The sequence below is a fragment of the Ambystoma mexicanum genome, chromosome 6q (assembly GCF_040938575.1).
Source record: "Ambystoma mexicanum isolate Mex_15411 chromosome 6q, UKY_AmexF1_1, whole genome shotgun sequence".
NCBI lineage: Eukaryota > Metazoa > Chordata > Amphibia > Caudata > Ambystomatidae > Ambystoma > Ambystoma mexicanum.
Window position 1 is genome coordinate 1,466,927,224 of NC_090937.1, and position 24,936 is coordinate 1,466,952,159.

Consider the following 24,936-nt stretch of genomic DNA (forward strand, 5'->3'; position numbering starts at 1 on the left):
GGATTTTCCCTTCACGAGGTTCTCCCTCGAACACCACCACAGCGAGAGAACGAGGGCTGACAAGACAACCACTAGATAGATCGCCCCATTGTCCGCTGGCCTGACACCACCGGCTGTTGAGCCACTCCTGCATTGGACACATGCACAAGCGCACATGAGGAACCAAACAAATGCATGACGCCATCATTCCAAACAGTCGCAAAGCCTTGTGTACCGTCACCTCTCGACTGGCTACATATTGAGGAATTTGAAACAACATGTTTTGGGCCATCTCGTTGGAGGGGAAGACGAGGCTGTCCCTTGTTCGAATTAAAGCCCCTAGGAACTGCTTGACTTGACTGGGGTCTAAACTGGATTTCTTCTCGTTGATGGAGAATCCCAGACTGAATAAAAGGTCTATTGTCTTTTGGGTATTTGACAGGGATGTCTTGTAGAAGTCCCTGTTAGGATACGTATTATACTAACATTGTATTCACATTGCATCTCCTTGTATATTATATTCTTCCCTTTGTATATAGTTTAATGACTGTGCATCTTACAATCCTTGGTTACTTTGGAACCTGGTTGCTGGCCACTGTTCAGCATTCTAGGTTCTGGAGTGCTAAGGGAGATGGATTGATGAAAGAGGACGACGGTTGAGCTGCCCCTGGCTGATGGTCGTTTCCTTTGAGATTGAACCTATTTAAATAAAGGTGTTTGAAGCTTGCACAGTCCCCCGGCACAGTCGAGGAGAGTGCAGTGCAGCACCCTAATGGGGGAAATGTGTTCCTGAACAGCACTGTTGCTGCTGATTTTTCGGAAGAGCCCGGTCCGGAGAGAAAGAAAGTCACGGACAATAATAGGCGGGTGGCAAGGAGAGCAGAGTCAGCAGGAGCATCTCAACTGACCCAGTAAAGAAGAGGGGAATTGGCAGAGAAAGCAGGAGCTACGCCCCGACAGACCCAGCGGCAAGGGTCTTTGGACGCAGGAGCTTGCAAGCCGCACAAGCCGTCTCGTCGTGATTCAGGGGCAGACACCTATTGCACTTACGGTGTCTATCCCTCCAAGGAAATTTGGCCTTACAAGAAGGACAAAACCTAAATGAAGTTCTCTCCATAGCTGAGGAAAAATATAGTGACGAAAAGACCCAGGGTACAAAGAGAGGAACGGGAAAGGCATTCTTAGAAAAGGAAATGTCCACCACAACCCCACTATCCCTACTGTGTAGGCCGGCCAGCTGGGCGGATAAAAACAATCTGAGGGACCTTGACGGGTGAGGGATTTTGGTACACTATACGTCATGTAGGGATATTGTTACAGACACGCCCATGTCGACGTCCCCTTTCGAATCTCAAAAAAGATGCAATACTCTGCGGTTTCCACTGGATGTCAGACTATATGCACAGCATGCGATTCTAAGCAGATTAACAAGCATCAGAAATTCTTATACTGCAAAGGTGGTGCACACAAGTTACAATAAGGACACATAATCGCTCTCATCACCTTGAAAAGGTACACATCGAGCTTAGAACCATCTTGGGCCGCAGGCTTGGGGACGTCAGCTCTAGCCAATCACAGTTTAGTACCCTAGGGGTGGGTATCAATGGGCCAGAACCAATGATAAGTCCACAACACTGCAACAATGTTATAGATAGTGAATTGGGGATGGAACAGGCCAGCCACCTGACATACGAGGGCCAGCAGAATAACATCTATATTGTCCTGTATAGGTTATAGAATACTCAGGACCAAGTCACTTGGCCCAATAGATTTCTGGAGAAGGGCCCAGGTTGTGACGAAGTGCTGATGCCATTTGAGGTAAAACCGGCCTCTTAGTTCCTTAGGTCGGCCTCTTGGCTGTATGTATAGTGCTGCCCTCTGTTGGCTTCTTCTTGTTAGCATTGGTCACACACCTCCTGTGGCCTTATCACACTGCAATTAATCATTAAAGTTCACTGTATGGCTCCTTTTAGCCTTTATCTCTTTAAATGCAGGGTTTGGGATACGATCCTTATGTAACATACATTTGGTAGTGTTTATTTTCAGTTCAAAATTCAATGTGCATTTGTGTTGCTTAATTTGTAGGACTCGTTCAGTATGATATTTAATATGCGCTTATTTGCTTCAAGATTAATTTCTCATTTGGTTCGGTATTCAATATGTTTTATATGCACTCCTTTGCTCTGTGGTGAAGTTATTCAGCATGCATTGATTTGTGTCATAGGTTAAGTTTTCATTTAGTTTGGTATTCAATACATGGACCGCTATTCACTTGCTGTCTTTCAGGCATGCTCAGGTGCTTAGCTGCCCTCCCGGCACTCACCGGCTACTCACAAGTCCTCCCAGCGGTTACCGTGACTTCCTCTGGCTTCCTGAAGTCAGGGAACCAGCTGGCGCGAGTCCTGCTTGCCTGCTGTGTGCTTCTCCCTCTGCACGCCAGCTCCTAGGCTGTTTCCTTGACGCAGGTGGCGTCCTCGCAACACCGGACTCCTCATCAGCAGCTTCTCTGCTCGCACTTGGAAAGGGAGGCTCCCAGACTTGGGGAAAACATACGGCCCACTTTCTTTGGGTCTGACAAGTCCTTCGGGATGTTTGCAGGCATCCTGCCTCTGTTTCCGGTCCCGCCATGTCTGCCTCTTTTAAAGGGTTGCCTGCTGCATGCCCTTTCACTCTGTGTTCTGTCCGGATGATTTCCTTGTATACACCTGCAGCCCCTTGACAGGCTCCAGGTGCGATTCTCCACTTAGCCCTGCCTCCTCACCACCTTGCCCTTGAGGGACGGAAGGAAGGACCTGAGGGCCCAAAACACTGCACGGAGCTCCAGGACGTTGATATGTAGTGATTTCTCCGTCGGGAGCCAAAGGCCTCTTGCGTGCAGATTTTCAGTGTGTGCTCCCCACCCTTCCAGGGAGGCATCCGTGGTCACTGTCTCCTGGTGGGCTGGGGTCTGGAAGTCCATGCCCGCCGTCAGATGCGCGCGGGTGCCCCACCACCGGATCGCTCGTCGGAAACTCTCGCCGAGTGTGATCCTTTCCTCGAAGCTGCCCGTCGTTTGGATCCAGCGCGCGTCCAGGAACTCTTGCAACGGGCACATCCGGAGCCTGCACAAGGGAATGAGGTAGATGCAGGAAGACATCATTCCGAGGAGGGACTTGATGGACCTCACCTTGGCCGCGTCGGCCACCAACATCCGTTGTACCTTGACCAGGATGGCCCTGGTCCTCTCCTCTGACGGGGAGGCCAGAAGGGACACTGTGTCGAGCCTCGCTCCCAGAAACAGTGCGTCTTGCGCGGGTACCAGGTGGGATTTGGCGTAGTTCACGGAGAATCCCAGGTCCGTGAGAAGCTGGACGGTCCTTGCCGTGTGGTCCACGGCGAGCTCCCTCGTCTTGGCTCGGATGAGCCAGTCGTCCAGGTAGGGGTAGACGTGGATCCCCTCTCGGCGCAGCTGCGCCGCCACCGGTGCAAGGCACTTGGTGAAAACCCTGGGTGCCGACCGTAGTCCGAAGGGGAGGGCTTTGAACTGGTAGTGACGCCCTTGGACCACAAACCTGAGAAATTTTCGGTGCCCCCTTAGGATGGGAATATGGAAGTAGGCATCCTCCAAATCCAACGACGACAGGAAGTCTCCTTCCTCCAGCTGACCCAGGACGTGCTGAAGGGTGACCATCCGGAACTTCTGAGCCTTGATGAACTTGTTCAGACGTCGCAGGTCTAGGATGGGGCGCCATCCTCCCGTCTTCTTCTTCACGAGGAAGTATCTCGAGTAGACTCCGGAGCCCCGAAGCCTCTTTGGGACGAGTTCGATGGCGCCCTTCCTGAGCATCGCCTTTACCTCCAGGAGAAGCTGCGGGACGTGAAGCTCTTTCCTGGCCACGGGGGGGACGCGCGGGCACCTTCTTTGAAACTCGAGCGCGTGGCCCCGGGCTAAGGCGTCCAACACCCAACGGTCGGTGGAGATGGACTCCCACACGCTGACGAAGCTCGCCAGACGGCCTCCCACCGGGGTGCTTCGGTGGGGGCCCGACCCCACGGCCGGTTCAATCCTGTTTCGACGAGGCTTTGCCGCCTTGCCCTCCTTGGCGACGACGGCGGGGTCCGCCCGACTTGCCTCGTCCCCTATAGGCCTCCTGAGACGACGAGCGGGCCGCTTGACGATAGGTGGAGAAACCGCCGCCGGAACCTTTGGAGGCGCCCTTGCCTCCGCTGCTATGAAAGGGCGGCCGTCGTCGTTGCAGAACCCCAAGGGCCCGGGCCCTCTCCGTGTCCGCTTTAATGGCCTGAAGGGAATCGTCCACTGTTTTCCCAAACAGGTTGTTCCCATCGAACGGCATGTCCAGGACTCTGGTCTGTACGTCTTGACGGAAGTCCGTAGCCTTGAGCCATCCACGCCGCCTAAGGCACACGCCGTTGCCCAACTGGCGAAATCCTGTATCGGCGATGTCCGTGGCAATAGTGATGGCGTGGTCCGACGCCACCTCACCTTCCTGTAGGATCTCCAGGGCATCCGCCCTCTTGTCGTCCGGTAGGAAGTCCAGCAGAGGAGCCAGTTTGTACCATAGCTCCCTGTCGTAGCGGGCCACGATAGCCAAGGCGTTGGCCGCCTTAATCGTCGCCGCTGCAGACGAGATGACCCTGCGTCCCATAGAGTCCAATTTCTTTCCCTCGCCGTCCGGCGGGGAAGTCGATGTGGAGGCCGCACCCCTCCCGCTTTCTTCCTGGCCGCCGCGGAGATGACGGAGTCCGGAGTAGGCTGCGCCCGGAGGCACAGGGGGGCCGCGTCCGGGACCCGGTACTTCTTTTCGTACCGGTCTCTTCTCGCTGGCGTCGTGGAAGGGTTCTTGAGGAGGGCGAGGCCCTCATCCCAAATGTCGTCCAGTAGAGGCACCGCGAGGACCATCTTCCTCTTGGCCTCGCGCCGTTGATAAAGGAATCCTTCCTTTTTCTTCTCCTCAGGGCAGAGTTGGAAAAGATCGGATGCCCTGGCGATCATGGAGTGGAACGATCCAATCTCGTCGGGCGGAGAAGCCCTGGTGGGAGGTGACGACGGAAGATCCTCGTCGCAGACCTCGTCGTCCGTACCCGTTGCGGCCGTGTCAGTCCCCGTATCATCCCCTCGAGTCGTGGACGGGGAGGAGGGCTGGACGGGGCGCGACGGCTGAAAAGGAGGTGGAGGGTGAATCCTTCTTTTCTTGGGAGGAGGAACGCCAGAAGGTCCCGGTTCTGGGTCCCCCGACGGGAGTGATTCCTCCGCTGGCAACGGTAGTCTCGTCCTTATCTCCGTGCATAACGACTGTATAGCCAACAAAATGGCCGCCGAGTTGTCTTGCGGCGCTGGCAGAGGGGAATCCGACGGGCGATCAGGGGCCCCGTCGGCGCCCGTGGCTTAAGACCTCGATCAGCTCTTCCTCCGAGGTCGAAGCCGAGTCTACGACGACACCCTGCCCCCCCCTTTTTCTTCTCCGCCGGAGATTTCACGGGGGTCCTATCGATGGGCATAAAAGAGGACTCCCTCCGAGGTGGCAGGGAGACTCTGAGCCCCGAGGTCGCCACCACTGGCGTAGCCTCCACAGTCTGAGCCAGGGCCGCCGCGACAGTCTCGATACAGGCCTTGGCCGGATGGATTAAGGCCTTCACCACCTTAGGTGCGCTCACCACCTTATCCTTGAGGGGGGGGACACTGCCTCGCTCCCCCTCCGATGGGGCCTTCGAGCTTGACCGGGGCCTCTCCAGGAGCTTCGCCGGGTGCTCGGCCTTCCTCTTACCCGACCCAGAGCGTTGGCTCGTGGTTGATGGTACCGGGGAGGGTGCGCCCTGCCTGGCGCCCGTAGAGCCCGACCGTTCGGTGCTCCCGGTGCCAGCGGACTCGCGGTGCTTGGCCTTGTGTTGGACCCCCGTCGCCGGGGCGTCCTCAAAGGTCTTAGAAGACCGCTCGGATTTCTTCCTCTTCTTCTCGCCGGACGGGCTCTTCCCTTCCAGCCAGTTGGCGAGACGTTGATGGCGGTCCTTCATGGTCCGCTCCGACATGTTGCCGCAAAACGCACAGTCCTTCTCCACGTGCGTCTTGTCCTCATGTAAGCAGTAAAGACAAAAGGAGTGTTCGTCCTCCTTAAAGACGTTCTGCAGCTGGCATCCGGGGCAGACCCTGAACAGCTTTCCGGGCGTCGAGCTTCCCTTCTCCTGGGCCATGTCCGGGGCGGGCCCGAGAAAACTTCTGGAGTCCTCCAAAAGCGTAGCTCGACGAAATCTTCACCCTTGAGGGGCGCAGACGAATCCGACACGGGTCCCCGTTGATCGGATGGAGAGTCGGTGGAGCTTGAGGCTCTTTTGACCGAAAAAAATGAAGTTTTTGAGAAAAAACGTGAAAAAAAATAGCACTAACGCTCGAGAGCAATAGCACGAGGATCCCAACACATGAACGTGCGGTAAAAATCTGAAGATGGCTGCCAGAGGCGGGGCTTAGGTAGAGGGCAGTCATTGGCTGTGGTCAGTATGACGCAGAGACCAGCGATTGGTTATTACTAAGAAAGACAGATCAGAAACGAAACTGATACTGGTTTTTTCTTTACCGAGGATTCCCAGCCTGACGACGGGGAATGAGCATGTGAATCCATGCCAGACCCCATGATGGAGAACGTGCCACCTTAACCCATGCTGAAAACCTGGGGAAGGGAAGCCAACTGTTCAACCATTCTGACATATTATTTCTTGAACACTTTTCTTTGTTGCATACATTACTTTCCCACACACATTTGTATTTAGAAGTAAGGATTGGCAAAAGGTTTACTAGTATAGGTCCCCTTTATTTTGACAGAGACTCGACTATTATTATTATTTGATGGTCGTAGCTTGCTCCCATCCTTTGATTTAGGCTAGATAAGCATTCAACCAACCCACTAAAGTTCAATAAACAACCTTGAACTGAGATCACTTGTGTCGGTCTTCACTATTTGATACCATACCTTCCTTACATGGTATACTGGAAAGATTGGACTTTTACTGATTTGTCAAGCAGTACAGATTACTAATGAAAACATTCCCAAAACAGATTAAAATGAAGCCTTCGGATTAAAACTGTTCATCACCATGCCTAAAGTAATTAGCTCAAACTGTGGCTTCGGTTTTCTATGCAGAATATATTTATGAATCCATTCAAGTTCCTGTCTTCCTTATGGACTGGAAAGAGAAAATCTATATTTGGAGTTTGGAAACCCAGCTGCAATTTAGTAAAGTCAAAGGAACAAACGAGAATGCTTTGTTTATTAAATGTGTCAAATTATTTGGTGTACAAACCACCATCATTTGACAAGTCGTTTGAAAGAGCTGATTTTCTTTTATAGGGCTCCATAAGAAAACAGATTTTTTTACTGTGAGCATGCTGAATCATTTCTTATTACCTTCCGAACAAAAAATGAGTGGTGGCATATCAGTTTTTTAGGGGGGTAAAACAATCCTTAAAAGAGGTCTCATGTTCAACAGCATGTAGAATGGAGGGAAAATCTCCCCGCTTTGATCCAGGACTAAGTTGGAACAGCCAAGGCTGTGAATGAACCTCCAAATCCCAGGTTTGAAATGTGTAGGTGGGCTTCCCGAGATATGTGCAGTGGACCCAGAATTCACTCAGATACCATTGTCTTTCTATGACACTTAGATAATAATTACTGAAAATTGTTTACTTGCTGAAACAAGTGTGATCAAATAGAAACTTCTCCCATAATGTACTTAAAAAAACAGTTAAGCAAAAAGAAATCATTAATTGCACTACTACCTAAAATTATCAGTCTTCAAAGACAAACTTACGTAGGGTTTAATGCCAGTAAGAAATCGTCCAGTCACAAAACCCCCTGATCTAGGAGAGAAGTCATAAGGTTGGAAGCAGGGCAAAGATTTACCCGAAGCCATCAGTGGGGGTCGCCGACCTTCCAACTCAATCTGACCAAGGAGGCATGAAATCTGCAACGTAAAAAAACAAAACAGCACAAATCTTACAAGGCGATCATTGGCATTATGTACATGTATGGCAGTATATTGAACGATCAGAGCCATGGCAAAATTGTAAATCAAGGAATTAGACAAACCCATCCATGAACAGATGAGTAAAGAGTACAAAAAATGGCATGCAGTAAAAGAAAGAAAAACAAATAAAGCAAAGGAAAAATGCATTTAACTCAATAACTCCCTTGACTACATGTTCTCTTATTAGTGATATGCAAAGGGAGAGTTTGGTCAGGATAGGGCACTTAGAAATCTCAGTAATTTTGTGCACTATAAACCGCTAATTAATTAAATTGATCCAATTTATTACTAAGTCAATAAGAATAGATTCAGAACCAATGTTTCACAGGAGAGGCAACATCTCTGTCTAGAACTTTCCCTTGTGGCAGGGTGTGAGGGAGTCGTTCCTTGAGGCATGTGATCAGAGCCATTTGGTATGTCTTCCTTTCCAAGGCACCAGAGATTCCACTACGTTCAACCAGATTCTCCAAGTAGTAGTGTGTCAGATCAGCCAACGCTTAACTCTTAGTAGATGAGGGGGTGGTTTACAGTAACATTACAGCTGGTCCCAAATACCCAATGAGAGACAGTCCACAGACTATATTAGAATAAAAATATATTTTTTTATAAACAAAAATGCAAGAGATAAAACACTACTAATTACTACCTTTACATAATAAATATGTAACATTGTAATTTTCCAGAGTTCACAATTAAAAGGAAAGTAAAATGATTTTCTTTTCTAGTTTTACAGAGGCCAAGGGCAACCAGTTGTGCCAATTTGAGCCAGGCTTTTGTAAGGTTACCTTTTGCTAAAAGTATGCAAAGAAGCAGTTTCTGGAGTTCAGCCCACAGAAGATCTTGGTGTGGAAGAGGGGATACTCGGATGGAGATCAAGCTAAATAGTCAGTCATGCTGTTGTTACTGTTCTGCAGGGGAAGTTTAAGGTAGATTCTCCTGTAAATCGAAATATATATATTTAAATGTATGTCTCCATGTGAATGTGCATAACAGACTTCTGTTGCTCGTGAGGGGTCTGCTTGGGGCGATATAACGTAGTCACCAGCAGGGATGATTTGTGTAACTTTGTGGCGATTCGGAGCATTTTAATGGTCCACGCCCCCTTCCCCGAGGGTATGAAATGTGGTATGTCCCCTTTAAGGGCAGTGTGCATTTCGCTGAAGAAAAAGGTGGGGAGCGACGGAGGGAGGATGCCATCCCGGTGTCAATGTGCCCGTTTGGTCGAGAGGACTGATATAGGTCTAATGCGGGCTGCCCCTCTCATGCGGTGCCATCTCCGTTACGGGAGATGGGATCCCACTTTGAATTCCGAGAAGGATGGCACTGCTGAAATGACAGAGCTGACGAGGAGTCAGAGCCGGCACTCCCTGACAGACAGGTCGGAAGTACGAGGAGAGAAACACAGACAATTACTATGGCCTTGCCTTGCTATTCAACAAGAAAATGGCTCATGTGGTAAGCCCTGGGTACGATCGGATATTATCCCAGGTGAAGGTAATAGAAGCTGTTAATTTACCGCAACAAAGGGGTTTGTCGGTATTAGGTCACCAGTATCCCCTGTGATGATTCAATTGGTGTCGTCACTTCTCCTAGCCAATATTGGTTTAATGAGGACATTATGGAGAGGGACTCCCCTCATGGGGATAAGGACGACCACCTGGGTAAAAGTCGACACAACAACCCGAAACTAAACCTCTCAAGCCGGGTTTTCACCTTTCCAACAGCCCCTCACCCCCATTGATGCCACTTCTATTTGTTATTGTAACATCATACCAGTTATTTCTACAGAAGATTTCTAACAATACAGAGTATGACTAACTCCAGTACTGGCTTGAAAAAGATCACCCAAAGCATGAAGATTACCAGCAAGGCAAGTACTGAGACGAGGTGGTCACCAGGAATCATGGGGAATGGCACAGAGACGATACAGGAACGGTATAGACTTCCGCAGGGGGAGTTGTCCTGAGAAATACATAAAAACGGACAAAGGACTTTGAGGAAGAGAACTGCAGACAAGCACGAATGACAGTTCAGCCTGGGATGTTCAAAGGAGACACAGAGGACGCGGTGGAAAGCCCAAGAGTAGTATGCTCCCAAAGGCAAGAGGCCGATGACGGGAGTCCTGTGCCCAGTGTTGTGGAGCAGGTCAAAGACGTGACTGGAGCCTGGAAGAAGGTGGCTTCTCCTCTGGGAGGTGGACCAAGCAGCCTAGTAACGGCGCCTAGACCGTCAGTGAAAAGACCAGTAAGAAGGAATGCGGCACGAGAACAGCAGAAGCCAGAGACGCCCGCGCAGCACTGCGAGAAGATGCAAGCACCCAGGAAGAATCGACCCTGAGTCCTGGAGGCATCAAAGGTAGCGGGCCCGTCAAAGAGACCGGTAGGGGCTTTGAAGTCCAGGAGGGATATAAACCACAAAGGGACTCAAACTGAGGTGAAGTCTATAACGATAAGAGGCAACTTTCTTTGCGCAGTACCTGGGAAGAGAGTCAACCAAGCGGCCCTACTGAGAAAGGAATAGAACCAAGCATCTGGGACCCGAACCTAGATGTAGCCTACATTCATACAAGTCATCTTCATCATGGCAGTACTTGGTAGGGGAGTGAACCAAGTGGGCCTAATGAAAGAAGAATAGAAACCAGGGTCTTGGACCCAAACCAAAGTAATACATAAAAGTATATAAATCATCCTCCTCGTGGAAGTACTTGGCAGATGAGTGAATCAAGTGGGCCTGACAAGAAAGTAGGAGCGAACAGGGTCTGGGACCCAAATAAAGACAAGGTAAATATCGGAGGGACGAACCCTCCAAACAGCGGTAAAGAAAAGACTACTGACGGGTTAAGGAGAGCTTGGTACTTTGGGAAAGTTACACAAGACGACAGGGGCAGGGACCATTCCCCCTGATCTTAACTGGAACATTTTCTTGAAACCAACATCCAGGAATAGGGAGTCATTCGCCCAGGACACACTTGGAACTTTGTTGCTACTAACATCCAGGGGAAGGGAGTCATTCCTCCTGGCTACAGCTGTAACTGTGTCTAAACCAAGACCAGGGGAAGGGAGTCATTCCTCCTGGAACCGATTTGAGTCCCAAAGAGACTTTCTATTAAGACACCACAAGAAGGGAGTGTGAGACAGGCATGGTGACAAGAGAGACACAGACTTGTAAAGTAAGATTTCAAAACCTTTATTTAAAGTTTCAGGGTTGGTGTAATACCTAACTAGCCCTCAATAAAGGACTGTTTCCCTGAAAGGATGCTTCTAAGGGACGTTGATGTCTTAAAGTCCAAATAAAAAGTTGGTCTGTGTCTAAACCTATGCTTGCCCTCACTTTATACAAAAATGTGTTAGGGGATCTTTTGTCAAAAATGAAAAGTAGTGGTTCAACATAAAAATAGGGAAACCAAGGTTGGTTTCTGGTGGCTTTCTTGCCAGGCATGGTTTTAAGCATAACCGTATCCAAAAAGAGTTCAATCAAACAGGGTTGTTTGCAAGCCCTTAGCCACAGGGTCCTTGCAGTGAACTCCAATATCTTCAGTTTCTTTGAGTTCCTTGGGGTTCGCGTGCACAAGCATCAACTTATTCAACGTTCAAGCACCATAAAAGAAAATATATCATGTTCTCTTTTAAGCTTCTCAGGGGTTCCCTTCCTCAAGCTCAGGTCCCTTCCAGCTTTCAAACACAACGTCAATTTTATTAGGATGTACTTTGATTTCTTAAGTAGGCCTCTCAGGGTTTCCTTCCCCAAGCACAGGACTCTTCCAGATTTCAACACAAAACAAAACATATCAGAGTTGCTTTTTGCTTTCTCAGGGCGCCTTCCTCAAGTTTTGGCCCCTCTACTTCAAGACACAAAGTCAACTGGTCAGAATAGGCCTTTTTCTTGTTTACAGCTTTTTCTACATACATTCTTCTCATGGGGTAGAATCAGAGGCTTTCGAAAACGCCAGGCTCTTTGCTTTTCCTCAGCGCAACCACTCTGAACCTCTCTTTATTTCTCACTTGCATTTACCTTGGAACCCTTTATCTTCAGGTGTTTATTGTGCATACTTGCATTGTCTTTGATTCTTTTCACTTTGGGGTGCACGCTTGCACTGTTGTTGTACACTCTATACTCCTTCTGTACCTCTTGCATCTTCCTGCTTTAGCCTACTTCTTTTATCCTTCTGTTTCACTCACTTCTGTCTTTGGCTGTACCCACTTGCACTTCTTTTCCTTTGCCGTGCATCCTTGCACATTTAATACCGTCACTTTCCTTCCCCGTGCTCACTGGCACCTTTTCCTTACTTTTCGTTCGGGCCGCTTGCCCTCTCTCTTGGCTTTCTTATGAGCCCTCGCACTTTCCTTTTACTTTGCTTCTGTCCGCTTTTCAATTCATATCCGGGCTACTTGCCCACTTTTAAATCTCTTTACATTCTGTCCTTTTATTTCTGCGCTGATCGCAATCACTGCTTACTTTCTTTCCTTCTACTTTCTGCTTTTTGCTTTCCGCTTCGTGCAGTCTTATCAATCCTGCTTTTCCTCCCTTTCCCGCTCCAGCCATCCGCACGCTCCTGAGCTTCTCTCGCTCTGTCATGCAAAGCTCAACAGTTAGTGTAGCACTGGCGAACGGTCTCACTGGGATGCTATGGGTCGAGGTCAGGGTCACACCACCTGCCCCTCAGACATCCTTGGCCCAGCACACAGCCCAATGGAACAAGCAATTGCAAAGCCTCTGCAAGCAGGGTCCCAGCTGCCTCGCTCCGGCTCTCAGGAGACACGGCTCCCTAGCCACGCTGCAGCCCTCCTCGCAAACCGGGCCAGCTTCTCAGCACACCGCTCTCCTCTGGATCCTCCTTTCTGCAGCTCCCAGCTTCGCGGCTTCTATGGTCCAAAATGCTACTCCAGCGCTCATCTGTGTTAAACCACACTTTTTATAGTGAAAAAAACAGTCAAGTGGAGTCAGGTGTAAATGGTTACTATTAACTGCCTTTTGGTGGAACAACTCGTGTTCTTTTTAGGGTAGGTTGCCCTTACTTTCCCCATGTTATTCCTATGGGTAATCTTTACTGATTTTAGTTGCCTCTTCAACGTCTCAATATCTTTTGGAAATGGGATGGGGAGATGGGGTGAGATTGGAGATATCCAACAAAGGCTGAGGGAGAGTAGGTTGGGGTATTTTTTTGTGACTGGGTGAATACCTGGTCTCGCCCTTTAGCATCCTCCCAATCCCTTGTGACAGCCAACTCAGGTGATCCTCCTTCACTTGTCCACCCCCAGGGTCGGGGTCCAAAAGCGCTGGCCCTTCCCTGGCCACCTGAATGGATGATCCTGAGGGAGTGGGTGGGAGAACCACCGTCAGGTTTCTCACAGGAGTCATTATCCTGGTGAGAGAACTTTACTTTTGATCAGGACTCTTTAGTTGTAGTGTAAGGGACAGAGGTAAGGTTTTGACTTTGGACGGTGCTTTTCAGTTACGGACATTCTGACAAACCTTTTTGTTTTTAGTTTGAGGCAGGGAAACCCCTCGAATAGCTAGGTTTTTGAATTCAATAAAAGTCTTTGCCAACCACCATGACACCTCCTGGTCAGTAGCCTTCTTCTGCACCTGCAGCCCATATGAGACTCAAGACTCAAATTTGATGTCAGTCTTCTTGTGATTAACTGCTACGGAGCTAGTTGTGCACCAAACAATGATAAACCCGCCTGCCTAAAATATTCCTGGGAGGGTTTATAGGTTCAGGATGAACTAAGTAAACCCTAAACCTCAATTTTTATGACGCAACCTGGGTATCTGAAATAGAATCACAAATAAACCGACATTCCTACAGAGCAGTGCTGTCTGCAAAGGTGCCCCGCTAATACAAAGAAAGAAAACATCAGGGTTGAAGTAACGTTACTCCTGTTTTGACTTCCTACAAAGCTCTCAGCATTTTACTGTGTGAACATGTGAATTATGGCAGACATTTCGTTATCTAAATTCAAGTAGTTACACAAATCAGCTGGCAGATCGAACAAGTGATCTAAAGTGCCAATCGGCTTAACTATTCAGTGAGCTAGCACAGTATGGATCTTCTTTATTCTTAAGGAACTGCAGCACTTGGATTGTGTCATACTAATATCGGCATCAAAAGCTATGACCTCTAGTTAATTTCCTGGCTGCACAAAGAGGGATTTTTCCGATATTTAGTATGAGAAGGGGAGGTTTTAAAACCAACAGCTTAGTCTCTCAGTTAACTATATGTGTAAAGTGTGTGGCAGTTGGACTAGTATGTGAACTGGGGAATTCATGTTTTACTTAATATATGTTATCAATAATAGTTTCTATGTTTACATTGACTGTGTTTATCCAAGTGTCAATGGGGAAACTGTACGGGGCATATGCCATGATGAGAATTATTGCCTATTGATACCACCTCTGCTTGGGGTGACTGTTTAGTATTGGAAAAAAATATATATATATAATATATTTTGAAAGAAAGGAGGAAAAAGAAAGGAGAGACCGCACTCTCCGCGGACCCAATAAAATCCATCAATCCAGAAGGAAAAGAAAGCGCAGCTCACAGGAGGTTATTGGAACAGCCATTTTAATGAAAAACAGCACAAAATGTGCAAAACAAACGGCTCTGGAGACAGCAAACAAACAGAGGCAGGACGCCTATAGGCACGACCTGCTTACAACGCGTTTCACGCTCAACTGAGCGTTTGGTCATAATGTGCCCCATTTTTCATGGGGAGGGGGGTTGCCAATGAATTTAATTTATTGTCCTGTAGTTTTCTTTGCACATGGGATGTCATTGAAATATGCTAGTTATATATGAATCACTGTGGATTCTACTATGTTGCTTGTGGGGACTCTGTGGAGAAGGCGTTTCATAGTTCTCTCTCAGAGGAGACATTAACATCGGTGCCCCCTCGGTAACAATGGTAATATCGGTATTGTTATCCCTGCAGAAATGTAGCTATGGTGTATATGTCCACTCTTCGTACTCCCTTCATTAGGCTGCATAGAAAGCCATTCTCTTATTCCATACAGAGTTCAGTGGCCATCCACCTAATTCCAGGGGCAAGAGCACCTTACACCTAGGTCGAAGAAAATGTTCTAGAGCAGCCTTTTTTTTACAGGAGCAGTCACTTTACTGTACACATGTCTGGTGACCACAGATGGTTTTACAGATGACACACCAGTGGCAGGAGGAACCCCAAGATCATTGGGAAGGCTGATTATTTACAATTTATCACCCGAGGTGGAGGGTTCAAGCCAGAGGAGCAGCAGGACTATAAAGCTGTGGTCAGTGCTAGTGAGGGGTACATGAATGTTTCCTCTGACATCCTCTGGCTCAGGATTCAGTTGCTGAGGATGGGGTCAGCTTGAGAAGAACCCAGAAAGGACGATAGTTCAAGGTCAACGGAGACGCACAGGAAGGGGACCAGCCACAGAAAGACCAGAAGGACAATTTTCCGGCGCAGGCGAAGAACAATTGGCAGCATAGGCCCCTGGAGATTACCAGATGGGGAAGTTGGAACCAGGGCACTTGCCAGGTCACCTTGGTTGAAGAATAACTCATCCAGATGGCGTGGAGAGTTTTCAGGACTTCGGCAGCAACATGGCTCCTACTTCTGGATCCATTGATGCAGGCCCGGCCATGATCCTCAGGAAGATAGGGCCTTTGAGCAGGTTAGGTGATCCATTTATCCACACAGGATCAGGAGGAAGGAATGATGCAGTCAATTCCTACTGGTTGTCTAGAGAGAGACTGTGTGGTCGTTGATTTGGTGGAGCCATAAAGGTGCTGGAGCAGAGTTTCAGTCCATTCTCAAGGCAGCAAGCCTTCCAGGAGCAAAGATACAGAGTTCAAGTAGTAGAAAAGATCACTGGGTAAATGGGTCTGCTTTACCCCACCCTGCGGAGTCAGTCGGTGAACACAGCACACAATCACACACCAGGCAACATTCAAGCAGAGAGGAGGTCAACCAATGGCTGACCATCTCTCTAAACACACCCAGGCCCCCAAGCTTGACTCACATACACAAAGAAAGGCAATCAACACTATCCCAAACAGGCATCTGCATATGCTAGTCAAAAACAAATTCAGGCCGTTTACAGTCCTCTGTCCTGGGAAGGCGTACAGGCAGGCACCCTGTGACAAGTGAAAGTCTGGTGACTGCTCAGGTCTTTGAGGCACCCAAAATGAAGGAGTGGGGCAAATTGGACCCCAGCTAGGTAAAATGGTTTCCAACAGGCAGAAGCCATATTACCAAACGGACCAACTATTGCAAGCCTAACCACATTACTAACGTTCACAATCCATTGAAAGGGAGAGGGGAGGGCGTACGGGGGGGGGGGTAGATACCCAGATCACACACGATGGTCTAATTGATCATTCATTACATGGAATTCTAGGGGATATAAGAACATAATGAATAACCATGATCTATTTAAATAATTTGATGTAATCTGTTTCCAGGAAACTTTCCTGCAGGACATACCAGTGATCGAAGGTTTCAAGGTTGCATTTATCAAGGCACGAAGGGGTCTGAGGAGTAGACCATATGGGGGCCTAATAACAGCTGTTGAACGGTCTCTGGGAGTCACCATTCACAAAATAGAAACAGATAGGGCAGATCTTTTGGTGGTCCTGTTGGAATGGGAAGTAGTCGAAGGGGGGCCTTTAAGTAAATGTTTCTTGGTAAACGTTTATTTTAGTCCCATAATGGAATAAATTGGAGGAGGCCCTCATAACCTTGCGATGATAATCGTGGGAAATTTCAATGAGGAATGTCTAGAGTACGACTGGTACCTGGTCCAAAATAGGATAACTGTGGGTAAAGATGCCCGGGAGAGGGGTAGAAGAATCAGGCAAGAATTAGAGGCTTGGAACTTAGTAATTGTGAATGGAAACATACAAAAGGACATCCCCTCCCGCTTTTAGATGGCAGAATGGGTTATAGAAGACAACACTGGACTATGTCTTTGTATCAGCGGATTTAGTTGAAAAAGGGGATACCTTGGAAGTTAGATCAATACCGCTGAGTGATCATTGTATTTTGATTTATAGAATATTTGGTGCTGTGAAAAGTAAGGAGTGTGAAATTCTTACAGTGGCAATAAACCAAGGTAAGAGTGAGGTAAAGTGGTTCCCTAGGATAGCAAAATATTTCCTTGGGGAAATATTAAGCCTCCCTGTAGGCAAGATGGCATTTTTATGCATGCCAGAGGGTTTCCCTGAGATAATCAGAGAGTTATTGGGTAGGTTTTCTTCAGACAGAGGCTTAATCCAGGGGCAGAAAAAGTTGAAAGGGACACACTCTTTTGACCTGGAGATACAGGAACACAAAAAGCAGTTGCAGAGAGGTGAGGTCCCTGAAAAGGGCTGCACCGGTAGATTATAAGGACAAGGTCCGGAGATTGAGACAATCCTACAGGAATGGGGTAAAAGGAAAGAAATGTGTGCTATCGATTAAAGACACAGAGAGAATGCTGGCATGTATGTCAGGCGATAAGACAGAGAAGTTCTGGGAATTAATAAAGCCAGCAAGGACACAGGCTTATTTACAGGCACATGCGGTTAGTGATAAGGTACGGGTTAACTACTTTTCTGACCTGTTTAGGGTGGAAGGGCTGGTTTGCCCAGTGGTCTAGTTTCAGGGAGACTAGGCGGGGGCCTTGGCTTGGGATTTGGATGATATTATTAATTTAATGAAGAGATACAAACGTTCAAACGCGCCGGGGCCGGACGGCCTCTCAAACCTGACCTACAAAGACAATATGTCTGTCTGGACAGTGGTGCTCTCAGACCTATTTACCAGCATCCTTGCAAGTGAAAGTTTCCCTAGGACTTGGTCTGCAGCTACAATAATAGTGATATTCAGGGGAGGAGATAGGTCCTTACCACTGTATTACTGTCACAATCTGAGACCAAAACCCAGAGGTTGCAGATAAACTCCCGTTTTGGGTGTTCCTTCACTCTTGTGAAAACCTGGAGCATGATGTGCTAAAGACTCCCCCTCCCTCCCTCCCCCCCCTCCCAAGAGCACAGCACGCAGAACTCAAAATCCCTGTCAGGCCCGGGGCCTTGAGTGAAAAGGCAGGAGCAGCAACAACAGAGCTAGAGGAACAAAGAACAATGCAATAGTTCAGAAAATGTAGCCAAAGAAATGCCGGAATACAGCAAACCACCACCCATGAATACCCACTCTTACCTGCTTCGTGAAGAAGGAAACCAGTAACCTACTGGTAGTCAAAGAAATGGATATCCGGGTTGGGTGAAGAGTGAAAATCCCAAAATGTTCAAAGTATTCCAAATGAGGTATCAGCAGAGCGTCCCAAAAGTGTGTGAAAAAACAATCCAATATATGGTAGCAGCAGAGCGTCCCAAAAGTGTGTGAAAAGCAATCCAATATGTGGTAGCAGCAGAGCGTCCCAAAAGTGGGTGTAAAGCAATCCAATATGTGGTAGCAGCAGAGCGTCTATGACTGGTGGGGAAGGAGTTTTATACGGGGAATTACTTAGACATATAACGGGAACCAGGGAACACTGCATTCACTTCACGCAAGTCCCTATGAAGAACAAAGTTCAAAAATCCAAAAGGCGCCACAGCAGAATGGGTTAGAGGGGGAGAGAGAGGGAGAGAGAGAGAGAGAGAGAGAAAAGTCGATGCAACGTAGCCGGGTTCGGTATTCCAAAAGGGATGCAACAGAGGGAGACGAGCGTCGAGAGATCAGACAAGTACAAGGCAGATGCAGGGTCTAAATACGTGATCCGGATCGTAATAACAGAATGACAATACCCGAATACAGATGCTTGTACTAACACAGTTAAGGAGCACCGGATGAATGGAGCAACAGGCATTAAATACAAGTCATGGAAAGACTTGAAACCGCGTTGCGTGTGTGTCACGTGACTATGAGAAAAGGGTTTGGTGGGAAATGTAGTTCTAATGGACTCCGTGTGCCCAATAACGCTGGGACAGTCACCACGGTAGCCTCCAGGTGTTACTAGGCGCCCCTCGACGCTCCCAACCAGGAACCCGGGATGTGACAGTACCAAGAGCGGCACCTACTGTGCGCACGCAGGCGCTCCAGCCAAAACACACGTAACAGTCGGGGAGCATTCAGATATTCAGATTGGAGGCCGGTTCCCAGGTTCGGTCCTCCGGGCCATACCCTTTCCAGTCTATCAGATAGGACCTAACCCCACGACGGAGGCAGGTACCCAAAATGGCACGGACTTCATATTCATCCTCTACCTTCACAGAGACAGGAGCTGGGACAGCAGGCAGGCAGGTACCAGGCACAAAAGGACGGAACAATGAGACATGAAACACAGGGTGTATCCGCCAACAAGACGGAATGTACAGTCGAACCGCAACGCGGTTAAGACAATGTAGAATCTGGTAACGCCATATGTAACAGGGCAACAGCTTCCTTTTACCCCGAATAGCAAGGTGTTTAGTCGAGAGCCATACAGGGTCACCGCGGACATAGGTGGGGGCTGGTGAACGCCGCTTGTCGGGCTGTAATTTGGTTCGGGATTGCCCCGCTTGTAGATGTGATACCACTGATTCTCGTATAGCCAGAAGAGAGTCCCCTGTGGCCTTAGCAGCAGGTATATGTTTCAAAGAAGGCACAACAGTTGGAAGGATCCTCGGATGTAAACCGTATAGAGCATAAAACGGCCAACTGAGGAGTGCCTAGAGTTATTGTATGCAAACTCAGCGAGGCCTAGTACTGACAACCAGTTAGACTGATGTTGTAAACATAAGCAGCGGAGATACTACTCCATCGTGCCGTTGGTACGCTCAGTCTGGCCATCAGTTTGAGGGTGGTAGGCCAAGGATAACCGTGCATCAATACCCAAACCAGAGGTGAGGGTGCGCCAAAAACGCAAAGTAAACTGAGACCCCCGATCAGAGATCAGGACCGTAGGCAATCCAAAAAAACTCACCACTTGATCGAGAAAAAAGCAAGCCAATAAGGGGGCGGTAGGCATACCTGAGCATGGTATAAATCATGCCATTTTCGTAAAGACATCGACCACCACAAGAATCGTGGTCATGCCTTTGACCAAGGGAAGTTCCACCACAAAATCAAGTGTGACCGTATGCCAAAGATGCGGTGGTAAAGGCATTTTAATCAAAAGACCCACAGGTTTCCCCGGTTGTCTCTTGCATTGTGTACACACTTAGAGATATATTGTTCCGCATCCTTTTTCATACCAGGCCACCAACACCATCGGTGCAGTAGATTGTAGGTTTTGGCTTGACCAGGATGAGCTGCCAATGGAAGATCGTGGAACCATTCCAAAGCTTTCCGTCTTGAATGATTGTCAGGAAGGTATAACAATCCCTGAACATAGGGAAGACGAGCGATAAATTCAGCACCTAACTCATCCAGGAATGAGACATGATCGCTGGCCCATTGCCTCAATCCATCTAAAAGTGACGGAGAGGCTGAACATACACAAACAACGGCATCGGAGGTATTGGTTTTTGGTGTTTACATCGGTACCAATGCGGGACAAGGCATCCGCTTTTCCATGTAGAGTGCCGGGACGACAGGTCACGATGAAATCAAACATGGTAAAAAACAAATGCCAATGGATTTGTCTCGCGTTGGTACACTTTGCATGAGATAGAGCCTGAAGGTTCCGATGGTCCGTATACACAGTTACCGGATGCCTTGCGCCCAAGAGATGGTGTCTCCATTCTTTAAATGCCACTCTGATCGCCAAGAGTTCTCTTTCCATCATCGTATAATTGCATTCTGCTGGTGTCAGTTTCCGGGAGTGGAAAGCCATTGGGTGTAGACGCGGAGTAGAGGGGCATATCTGTGAAAGGATAGCCCCTACCGCAACAGCAGAGGCGTCTGCTTCCACTATAAATGGAAGAGAGGGGTCTGGATGCTGTAGAACAGGGGCAGTGGTAAAAGCCTCTTTCAAGGCCTGGAAGGCAGACTGTGCTTTCTCGTCCCAAACGAAAGAAACGTTAAGACTAGTAAGGCGAGTCAAAGGGGCTACTATTTTAGAAAAGGAAGCGATGAAAGGCCTATAAAAATTCAAAAAGTCCAAAAAGGACTGAATGGCTTTTTACTAAATCCGGGACAGGCCAGGCCAATACTGCTTGGACTTTGGAAGTACACATAAGCACCCCTTTCTTGGATATCTGAAACCCCAGGAACTCTACTGATGATGCATGGAACACACATTTCTCTAAAGATGCATTTAGAGAGTGTTCGCGCAGACGAAGGAGGAAAGAACGGACGTGTTGTATGTGTTGAGGGATTGTATCTGAAAATATTAAGATATCGTCCAAATAGATCACAACATAACAATCCAGCATATCTCGGAAGAGGTAATTTACGAAATGCTGGAAAGTGGCCAGGGCATTACAGTGCCCAAAAGGCATTACACAATACTCATAGAGCCCAAACTTCGTCTTGAATGCAGTTTTCCATTCATCCCCACTACGCATCCTCACCAAATTATATGTCCCCCTCAAATCTAATTGTGTGAAGACGGTAGAAGAGGTCATTTTGTCGAGAAGTTCTGTGATGAGTGGTAGCGGGTATTGGTTCTTAACTGTGATTTTATTCAAGGCACGATAATCCACACAGGGACGCAGGTCCCCCTCTTTCTTTGGTACGAAGAATATCGGGGAGGCCGCAGGAGAGCAAGAAGGACGTATGTGTCCCAAACTCAAGGCCCTGTCCACATAGTCTCTCAAATGTTCTTCTTCTTTTTGTGTGAGAGAGTATACACGACCATGTGGCACTACTGCTCCAGGTAACAAGTCAATGGAGCAGATGTGGGGGCAGTTTTTCGGACAATACTTTGTCAAACACATCAGAGAACTCCCGGTATTCCACTGGGAGTGTAGGGGCTTGATTACATGATGTGGCATTGATCAAAGGGATATTGGACACCATTGCCAAACAAGGAGACAATACCACCTCATCCTAGGATTGGGAACATTTTTGGTTACAAAAAGTGGCGGAAAACCGCACTGTTTGCTCAATCTAGTCAATGACAGGATTGTGAGTTTGGAGCCAGGACAGACCAAGGATGATGCCAAATTGGGGGGCAGTAATAAGGTCGAACATAATTCGTTCAGTGTGTCCTTAAAGTGTGGACATCTGGAGTGAACTTGTTTGTTCCGTTACCTGTCCGGAGACCAGACGAGAACCATCTACCGCATGCACCTCTTTGGGTCTTAATTTAGGAAACACAGAGAGCCCGTGCTTCATGGCCAACTGTATATCCATGTAATTTCCGCTGGCTCCTGAATCACTCATAACCGGATTAGAAAAAGACTCAATACCAGGAGCAGTGAAGAGCATGACAAGGTAAATGTGTGAGAATGGGAAACAATCACCCGAGCCCTCAATCTTTTGACTCAACCTAAAGGCCCGGTTTACGGACGAGTCCTGGCTTTTCCCGCCACCTTGACAGGTCTTTTGGGGCACATACGAATATAATGACCTGACTGGCCACAATAAAAGCAAAGGTTATTCACCATATGCCTTTGTCATTCGGCCTTTGTTAATGGGCCCCTGTTTGCCCCTATTTGCATGGGTTCGGCGTCTCCTTGTAAAGAAGGAGTGACGCCATCCTATCTAGATGAGGTACGAACATCGGGGAACCGACTTTCACCACGTCTTTGCCGAAGCCGAGCATCGACCTGTAAAACCAGGTCTAACAACTCAGGGAAGCCAGACGGAATGGCGGCTACCACGGACAGGGCATCTTTCAGGTCGTCCGATAGTCCTTTATAGAATACGGCTGCCTTTTTCTGTTCTGGCCATGTGGTCTCAGCCGCTAGTTGATTAAAGCGTGCAAGATAAATCAAAATATCCATCTTGCCTTGGCTGATAGCCATGAACTCTAGATCTGAGGTCTGCGCTTTGTATCGCATATCAAAAACACTGTTCATTGCTTGAATTAAGGCATCAAAATCATACAGAGCTGGGTCATTGGCTTCTAGCAAGGGATTAGCCCATGCAGCTGCAGTGCCACCCAGATGAGAAAAAACAAAAGCCACCTTGGTGGTAGCATCTGAAAACGCCAGCGGGCGACAAAGGAAATGCAGATGGCACTGGTTTACGAAAGTCTGGTACACTTTGGGGCCACCCGAAAAGCGTTCCGGTGGCGCCAAAGGAAAAGGCCCCAGAAAAACAGCTGGAGCTGGGGTTTGTACTGGGTTTGCAGGAGCGGGTGCTGCGGAAGCAGCGTCACCAAACTCCTCGTGCTGCGGTAATGGCTGCACAAAACTCTGTAATACATCCATGCGTTGATGTAAAGTCGCATGTGCAGATGCCATGTCGGTACATAAGACGGCAAAGGCCTGCATGAGAGCAGCCATTGGATCAGTCCCAGATTCCATAACCGACAGGCAATAGTAGGCTCCTTAATCTGTCACAATCTGAGACCAAAACCCAGAGGTTGCAGATAAACTCCCGTTTTGGGTGTTCCTTCACTCTTGTGAAAACTTTGATTGTGATGTGGTAAAGACTCCCCCCACCCCCCCACCCACAAGAGCGCAGCCTGCAGAACTCAAAATCCCTGTCAGGCCGGGGGCTTGAGTGAAAAGGCAGGAGCAGCGACAACAGAGCTAGATGAACAAAGAACAATGCAATAGTTCAGAAAATGCAGCCAAAGAAATGCTGGAATATAGCAAACCACCACCCACGAGTACCAACTCTTACCTGCTCCGTGAAGGACACCAGTAACCTACTTGTAGTCAAAGAAAGGGATATCAGGGTTGGGTGAAGAGTGAAAATCCCAAAATGTTCAAAGTATTCCAAATGAGGTAGCAGCAGAGCGTCCCAAATATGTGTGAAAAGCAATCCAAAATATGGTAGCAGCAGAGCGTCCCAAAAGTGTGTGAAAAGCAATCCAATATGTGGTAGCAGCAGAGGGTCCCAAAAGTGTGTGAAAAGCAATCCAGTATGTGGTAGCAGCAGAGCGTCCCAAAAGTGTGTGAAAAGCAATCCAATATGTAATAGCAGCAGAGCGTCTATGACTGGTGGGGAAGGAGTTTTATACGGGGGATTACATAGACATATAACGGGAACCAGGGAACACTGCGTTCACTTCACGCGAGTCCCTATGAAGAACAAAGTTCAAAAATCCAAAAGGCGCCACAGAAGAATGGGTTAGAGAGAGAGAGAGAGAGAGAGAGAAGTCGATGCAACGTAGCCGGGTTCGGTATTCCAAAAGGGATGCAGCGGAGGGAGACGAGCGTCGGGAGATCAGACAAGGACAAGGCATATGAAGGGTCTAAATACGTGATCCGGATCGTAATAACAGAATGAAAATACCTAAATACAGATGCTCGTACTAACACAGTTAAGGAGCACCCGATGAATGGAGCAACAGGCATTAAATACAAGTCACGGAAAGACACAAAACCGCGTTGAGTGTGTGTCACCTGACTACGAGAAAAAAGTTTGATGGGAAATGTAGTTCTAATGGACATTGTGTGCCCAATAACGTTGGGACAGTCTTCAGGGTAGCCTTCAGGTGTTACTAGGCGTCCCTCAGCGCTGCCAACCAGGAACCCGGGATGTTACAATTACAGACCAATATCCCTCATGGACGCTTCAAATAAGATTTTTGCGAAAATGTTGTTGAAAAATTTGCAAAAATGGGCGAGTGAATTTAAGGCTTTGGATGTCTTTCAGTCAGGTTTTCGTCAGGGTCTGAGCACAGCTACAAATTGTTTTGTCCTGGATTTATTAGCACATCAAGCTAAGATTCTATCCCGGCCTGTCTTTATTGCTTTCCTAGACATTAGCAAAGCTTTTGATCTAGTGAACAGATCCCTTTTATGGAAACAATTGCATGAGAAAGGGTGCCCTGCTGCTTTGCTGGGTATCCTGGAGGCCTTGCGCCTGGACACAACGATTAGGGTTCGGCTGGATGCCTTTGGTAATTATACCCCCTGGATTTACACTAACAGGGGCT

At 48.1% G+C, this 24,936-nt stretch overlaps 1 protein-coding gene across 1 annotated transcript in view; it reads right to left on the reverse strand.

The window, feature by feature from the left end:
* The window catches only part of POLR1A (RNA polymerase I subunit A), a 1,786,762-nt gene that overhangs the window by 577,214 nt on the left and 1,184,612 nt on the right, over nucleotides 1–24,936 (reverse strand). Inside the window, exon 20 of the mRNA XM_069632173.1 lies at nucleotides 7,780–7,932. Coding sequence (XP_069488274.1) covers nucleotides 7,780–7,932 — 153 coding nt within the window. The remainder of the gene's footprint in view (nucleotides 1–7,779; nucleotides 7,933–24,936) is intronic.